Raw genomic sequence first — 8,341 nt, forward strand, 5'->3', positions numbered from 1 at the left:
ATCATGGACGAAATCAGTACCCGATAATCTAGCCTATCCGAGATCAAACCAACTAATTGGCGAACGATATAGCCTCCCATATAAGGCCTCGTACGGAGCCATCTGGATACCCGACTGATAGTTGTTGTTGTAGGCGAACTCTCCTAGAGGTAAGAACTAGTCCTATAAACCTCCAAAGTCAATAACACAGGCACGTAACATGTCCTCCAAGATCTGAATAGTACACTCGGACTGTCCTCTATTTGAGGATGAAATGCGGTACTCAGCTCGATCCGCATACCCAAATCACGCTGCACGACTCTCCAAAAATATGATGTGAATTGCGTGCCTCGGTCAGAAATGATAGAAATGGGCTTGACGTGTAGGCGAATAATCTCCTGGGTGTAAATATGAGCCAACCGCTCTGAAGAATAGGAAGTCGCCACCAGAATGAAGTGGGCGGACTTAGCCAGCCGGTCTACAATAACCTAGACTGCGTCATATTTCCTCACGGTCCATGGTATGCCTACCACAAAAACCATAGTGATGTGCTTCCACTTCCACTCCGGTATCTCCAATTTCTAAGTCAATCCACTCGGTTTCTGATGCTCATACTTCACATGTTGATAATTCAAACACCAAGATACATATGCAACAATACCTTTCTTCATCCTTCGCCACCAATAGTCTTGTTTCAAGTCACGATACATCTTCGGGACACCTGGGTGAATATAATAGCATAAATTGTGTGCCTCCTCAAGGATCAACTCTCTCAACCCATCAACGTTTGGGACACAAATTCGACCTTCAAGCCGCATAAAACCATCATCTCCAATCACAACTTCCTTAGCACCACCCTGCTGCACTGTGTTTTTCAACACCAACAAGTAAGGATCATCAAACTGGCGAGACTTGATACGCTCTAACAACGAAGACCGTGACACAACATAAGCAAGAACCCTACTAGGCTTTGAAACATCCAATCTCACAAATTGATTAGCCAAGGCCTGAAAATCCATAGCTAGTGGCCTCTCTACTACCAGTAAGTATGCCAACTACCCATGCTCTCAACCGTCATACTCAATGCATCAGCCATTACATTGTTCTTTCTCGGATGATATAATATGTGATATCATAGTATTTCAACAACTCTAACCATCTCCGCTACAGCAAATTAAGGTCTTTCTATTTGAACAGGTGCTGGAGACTCCGGTGGTCGGTATATACCTCACATGGAATGCCGTATAGATAGTGCCTTCAAATCTTCAACGCGTGAACAATAGTTGCCAACTCTAAGTCATGAATAGCATAATTTCTCTCATGAATCTTCAACTGGTGAGACGTGTAGGCAATCCCCATGCTGTCCTGCATCAACACCGCACCAAGCCTTATACGTGATGCATCATAATGCATAATGTAAGATCTGAACCTGTAGGCAACACAAACACTGGGGATATAGTCAATGCAGTCTTGAGCTTCTGAAAGCTCAACTTACACTCGTCGAACCATCTGAAAAGAGCACCCTTCTGGGTCAACTTGGTCAATAGGGCTGAGATAGATAAAAATTCCTCCACGAACTGATGATAATAACCTGCCAAACCCAATAAGCTCCGAATTCTATCGCTGAAGTAGGTCTAGGCCAGTTCCGAACCACCTCAATCTTCTTAGGATCCACCTTAATTCCTTCATAAGATACAACATGGCCCCAAAAGGCAACTGAGTCCATCAGGAACTCACACTTCAAAAATTTGGCATATAACCGACGATCCCTTAGAGTCTCAAGTACAATTTGCAAATGCTGCTCATGCTCCTCTTGACTGCGGGAGTAAACCAAAATACCATCAATGATGACTAGCACAAAAGAATCCAGATAGGGAGTGAAGACCCAATTCATCAAATCCATAAAGACTGATGGGGCATTAGTCAAGCCAAATGACATCACTAAGAACTCGTAGCGACCATACTGAGTTCGAAAAGCTATCTTAGGAACATCTAATGCCTTAAATCTTCAACTGATGGTAGCCAGATCTCAAGTCAATCTTTGAAAACACCTCGGTACCCTGAAGCTAGTCAAATAAGTCTTCAATCTTCGGCAACAGATACTTGTTCTTGATATTGACTTTTTTCAACTTCTGATAGTCTATACACATCCTCATCGTTCCAGCTTTCTTCTTCACTAACAACACCGGTGCACTCCATGGCGAGACACTCGGTCTAATGAATCCCTTATCAAGCAAAACCTGTAACTACTCCTTCAGTTCCTTAACCCCAAATGGGGCCATACGGTATGGTGAGGTAGAAATGGGCCGAGTGCCCGGAACGAAGTTGTCACGACCCGAAATCCTCACAGCAAGGTCGTGATGGTGCCTAACGTCCACTTGCTAGGCAAACCAATAGTAGTACACAATTAATCATTTAAAACCAAATTTCAAAGCAATTTAACGATAAACAAAGCTTAAGAGTTTATAAACAGATAAAATAACTCCAAAGGCTGACAAATCAAATCCCAAAATCTGGTGTCAGAAGTACATGAGCATTCTAACAATGCTACAACCAAAGTCTGAATTAAAGTACAACCTGATCCAAATAGAAATATACAATTACTATTGCGGCATGCAACCCGACCCCACACAATAATACCAATAACCGTTGCGGCACACAACCCGATCCCACATAATAATAATATAAATGAAAATCTACAACCAACTATGGCATAATCCAAATAAAATGCAATAAAAGAACTACACAAATAGTCACAAAGCAGATAAATGTGGTTATCTATTTGCACACAATGTCAAATAGCAAGTAATGACAGTTAAGGAATAAAGTCACGGATACATGGAAACAATTAGCAATTAAGGCAAGTAACGAGTATAGGCATGAATTTTGCAAGTAAATGCAACTAGAAATTAAAACATTTAACAATTATTAACACAGATTAAATGAAGGCATGAAATAGTAGAAAGCAATAACAAATATCCCAACCCGCATGCTAACATGTGACTATGCATATACACTCGTCACCTTACATAAACGCCGTCCCCACACATAAATCAAATAGCAAATAATTCAATCAAGTCCTAATTTTCTCAAGTCAAGGTTAACCCCAACACTTACCTCTTTCCGCAACCCAATCAATGCCTAACCACGGCTTTTCCTTTAGAGTTAGCCTCCAAACCAATCAAATCTAGCCAAATATAGTTCAAATAATTCAAAATAAGCTTTACAAAGTGAAAAAGATTTAATCTTTAATGAAATTAGAAAAAGTCAACAAAAGTCAACCTCGGGTCCGCTTGTTCAAAACTTGAGATTCAGACCAAAACCTGATTACCCATTCACCCCCGAGCCTGGTTATGTGATTTGTTTCAAAATTCGACCTCAATTTGAGGTCTTAATCTCAATCTTGCAAAATCCCTAAATTCTACCCATTTACCTAATTTTTACCATGGAATTAGAATTGAAAGAAAGTGGATTAGAGTTGCTTACCAATGAATTTGGGAAGAAAATGTTCTTCAAAAATCGCCTCTATAGTGTTTGGGGTTGAGAAATGGTATAAAATGAGCTAAGTCCTATTTTCCCCTATTTTACCCAGCCGCAGGTGTCGCATTTGCGAACAATTATTCGCAAATGTGATGCCCGCAAATAGGAACAATGTATCAGGCGTGCAGATGTCACAAATACGACAATAATATCACAAATGCGAGTGTCTCTCCGTCGCAAATGCTGACTAAAGCTTCACATTTGCGAAGCTACCACTAGCTAACTGAGTTTGCAAAAGCGATGGAATGTTCGCAAATGCAAACTACACAGTCCGAAAATGCGAGATTTTCTTCGCAAATGCGATGACCAGTCCCCCCAGGCCCTTATGGAAAATTCATCCTTAGACCATAAAAGTGATGCTCGCAAATGCGAGGCTGACCTCACAATTGCGAGATTTGCAACAGACACCGAAAATTGAAAGGCTCTGACAGTACACTTATCAACCAAACTCTTCCGCAACGCATCCGAAACTCACCCAAGCCCCTCGGGATCCTAATCAAATATGTACATAAGTGTAATAACATCATATAAACGTGCTCGCGTGATCAAAACACAAAAACAACATTTAGAACAACGAGTCAGACATCAAATACATGAAATTCAAAAGGAAACTCAAGAGTAGCTTGAAACACAACCAAGCGCCCGATTCCTATCAAATCAACTCGGAATTCTACAAATTTTGCAGACAAGTTTCAAATAGAAACATGAATTTATTCCAAGTCCCAAAACAAAAATCCGAACTAGATAACCATAAAGTCAACCTACGGTGAAACCTAAGGAACTTCTAAATGTTCAAATTGCCAACTTTCGGCAAAACAAGTTAAATCAATCTAGGGACCTCCGAATTCAATTTTGGATATACGCCCAAGTGCAAAATCACAATACAAACATACCAAAATCGTCAAAACATCGATCTGGGGTCGTTTACCCATAATGTTGACCGTCGTTAACTCTAGCTTTATTTTTAGTCAAAATTTTCATTTTCTTAAAATTTCACATAAAAGCTTTTCGAAAAGTAACACGGACCACGTACGCAAATCAAAAAATATCAAATGAAGATATGGGAGGTCTCGCATCATGAAAATTAAGGTTAGTACTCAAAACGACATCTGGTCATCAAATTCTCCAACTCTAAAAGAAACGTTCCTCCTTGTACGGACATAGAAAATTACCTGCACTGGTGAAAAGGTGGGGGCATCTACTATGCATATCGGACACGGACTCCCGCATAGGTGCCTCAATCGGCTAACCTCTCCATTGCACTTTCGCAGAAGGAAAACTCTTAGATCTCAACTTACAGACCTGCTGGTCTAGAATAGCCACTGGCTCTTCCTCATAAGCCAATTTTTCATCAAGCTGCACCGTGCTGAAGTCCAAAAAATATGAGTTGTCCTCATGGTACTTCCGAAGCAGGGAAACGTGAAACGCCGGATGAACCCCTGCTAGGCTAAGAGGCAAAGCAAGCCTATAAGCGACCTCCCCAACTCTCTCCAAGATCTCAAAAGGGCTGATAAACCTCGGGCTCAACTTTCCTTTATTCCCCTACCACATCACGCCCTTCATAGGCGAAACTCGGAGGAGAACCTTCTCATCCACCATATAAGCTACATCTTGAACCTTCCGGTCCGCATAACCCTTTTATCTAGACTGAGCTGTATGAAGTCACTTCTTTATCACCTTAACCTTCTCCATAGCATCACAAACCAAATCAGTGCCCAACAATCTAGCCTCTCCGGGCACAAACCAACCAATCAACGAACGACATCCCCTCCCATATAAGGCCTCATACGACACTGTCACGCTCCAAACTCGGGGAGCGCGACCGGCGCTCAACCGAGTAAACCCGGCCGAGCAAGCCTGTTAGATTCCTTCTACCCAAATTTAATTCGTGAATAAAGAGGAGATGTACTCCGTTATTCAAATACTGAAGAGATTTCATTGACCGCTTCCATTTCATTCCCATTAACAACATCATTCAATATTTTCAAAATAGTACGAGTTTATAGATTTAATGAAAAATATGTTGCCAAATACCAACAGTTCTAATCCAATTCCCAACATCAAATACTACCCACAACTTGTCTACGGAGCCTCTAAGTACAACTGAAAAGTAATATGGAAAGGCCGGCAACAAGGCCCCCGGCTATACCTCAACCACAAAGTACATGAGAAACAAAAGATACATGACCCGAAATGAAGTGGGGCTCACCAAATTGGCTAAAAGGAGTGCACTGCTATCACTGATCAATGCCACCTGCTGTAGAACCACCTGCATCCATTAAAGATGCAGCGCCCCTGGCAAAAAGGATGTTAGTACTATCGAATAACACTAGTATGTATAGCTAGAAATCCTCTTTCAAAATAGAATGCCCAAATGATCTATACGTGGAACACATAATATAATGTAATTGAAACAACCTGTATAAACAAGGACAACAAAAGGGGCACCTATTATCTGCATTAATAATGTGTCTCATTAGACCGTCCTTAGTGTTCACCTATCATATTATACACTTATGCGTTTCATAGACCGTTCACAATGTTTATTCATACCGTACATCTATACCTCTTATACACAATGCACCTATGAGTTTTATAGACCGTCTATAGGATTTTATATCATAATGGATTTCATAACACAATATACCTATGCATTTCATAGACCGTTCATAGGTTTTCATAACACAATGTACATATGCGTTTCATAGACTGTCCATAGGGTTTCATAACACAATCTACCTATGCGTTTCATAGACCGTCCACAGGATTTCATAACACAATGTACCTATGCGTTCATAGATCGTCCATAGGATTTCATATAATAATGTACCTATGCATTTATAGACCGTCCACAGGATTTCATAACACAATGTACCTATGCGTTTCATAGACCGTCCATAGAGTTTCATAACACAATGTACCTATGCATTTTATAGACCGTCCACAGGATTTCATAACACATGTACCTATGCGTTCATAGACCGTCAACAGGATTTCATATCATAATGTACCTATGCGTTCATAGACCGTCCACAGGATTTCATAACACAATATACCTATGCGTTCATAACACAATATACCTATGCGTTTCATAGACCGTCCATAGGGTTTCACAACACAATATACCTATGCGTTTCAAAGACCGTCCATAGGGTTTCATAACACAATATACCTATGCCTTTCAAAGACCATCCATAGGGTTTCATACCACAATATACCTATGCATTTCAAAGACCGTCCATATGGTTTCATAACACATTGGAAACAAAAGTAAAAATACGTATATCTCATAACTTTTCATATCACATATCACCTAATCAGTACTTTCAACCACTTACAACATTATTATTTCATTGGCTCTCTTGGCCACACATATGATTCTTTATTCATGGTACAATGGCCGTATTTTATATTCCACACTTTCATTTCTTCCCTTTCATAGATCATCATCATAATTATCAACAAGTAGAATATTCCGGAAATCACAACTTTAAGTTCATTAGTAATGAAGGCTTTAAACATAATCGATTTCTTTCCAATAAATGGAGTAAAACGATTGGCAATCGAAGCACAAATTATAATCAAACAAAATTTCCACTCACGAATGTGTAAGAATGCAAAGCACATTGAAAATTACTTACAAAGCATAGCATTAGCTAAAACAGCCACATATGGGCATCACTTGAGTTCATAAACTTTTAGCCGATTATATTGTCAAAGTAAATTTTGGAATAGTTGAGTCAAAGTTCATTTCATAACCTTTCTCACATTATTTCATTACATCGGCACCATTGGCCACAAGTATACCTTTCACTATTGGCACGTTGGCCACACTTTATATTCCCAATTCACTGATTTCACTTCCAACCATCTTTATAGGTTATCAACAATAAGACATTCCCAATCAAGACTTTAGGTACACATATGAGCAATTAAGAGTCTTAAGAATATTGAGATTTTCTCACACAATTTGGCATACTAGCTTTCATTTTAAATACGATTCAAAGCCACAACATTTTAATGCGTAACCCATACTTTGAAACTCACGGTAACATTATGGAATTCAATTCCAAGAGAGAAAGTTTAGCCAACATACCTCAATTGAGCTTTCCTTAAATTACTATAACGTTTCAGAAATTCTAGCAATCCCAATTTATTTTGAGACATAACAAAAATTGAACCATACTTAGGAAGATATTCATGGTCTCAGCTCATTTGAGCATTTTATCAAACGCTAGGTGTGCAAATTTAACCACAAGGTTCTTCTACAAGATTTCCTTCACTCCACAACCCAATCCTTACTTATTTAAGTTCAACAATCCTCCCACAATTCTTATTGGTACATGCATGTATAAATAATACTCTCATACCCATGAATCATACTCCTAATCAACCATCTTCTACCCAAATTCGAAATTGAAAACTAGGGTATGGAACCTTACCTCTTAGATGAAGAACTTGTGGGTTTCCCTTGTTAATCTTCCAAGATTTGAGCAAGACTTGATGAATAATTAGCCTAGGGTTTTCTCTCTCTCTAAAACACCCTCCCTTCTCTCTAAAACATTAGAATATTTTCTCAAAAATGACCCTTTTGCGTGTATTTAACGAAATAGTGTCGGGTTTTTAAAAACCCAAAAATAAAGCTCCAGACAGGTTCTGCGGCCGCATATGCGACTGCATAATGGTTATGCAGATCGCATATCGGTCGCATAATTGGTGTCCAAAATGACCAAAAATCTGCCTGAGTCTGCGGTCACTATACGGTCCACATAACAGTTATGCGGTCGCATAGTCGACCGCATAATTGCTTCCAACAGACCCA

The 8,341-nt window shown here is 39.6% G+C and overlaps 1 protein-coding gene across 1 annotated transcript; it reads right to left on the reverse strand.

Annotated features, from left to right (window-relative positions):
- Window positions 1-560: 560 nt before the first annotated feature.
- On the reverse strand, window positions 561-998 carry LOC138909922 (uncharacterized). The gene has a single exon (XM_070201138.1). The coding sequence runs from the start codon at window positions 996-998 to the stop codon at window positions 561-563; it is 438 nt and encodes a 145-aa protein (XP_070057239.1).
- Between the last annotated feature and the right edge of the window lie 7,343 nt (window positions 999-8,341).

Source organism: Nicotiana tomentosiformis, chromosome 4, assembly GCF_000390325.3.
Source record: "Nicotiana tomentosiformis chromosome 4, ASM39032v3, whole genome shotgun sequence".
NCBI classification, from domain to species: domain Eukaryota; kingdom Viridiplantae; phylum Streptophyta; class Magnoliopsida; order Solanales; family Solanaceae; genus Nicotiana; species Nicotiana tomentosiformis.

Coding starts and splice junctions, on each gene's coding strand:
- LOC138909922 (XM_070201138.1), bottom strand. CDS start 998: ATGGATTTTCAGGCCTTGGCTAATCAATTTGTGAGATTGGATGTTTCA.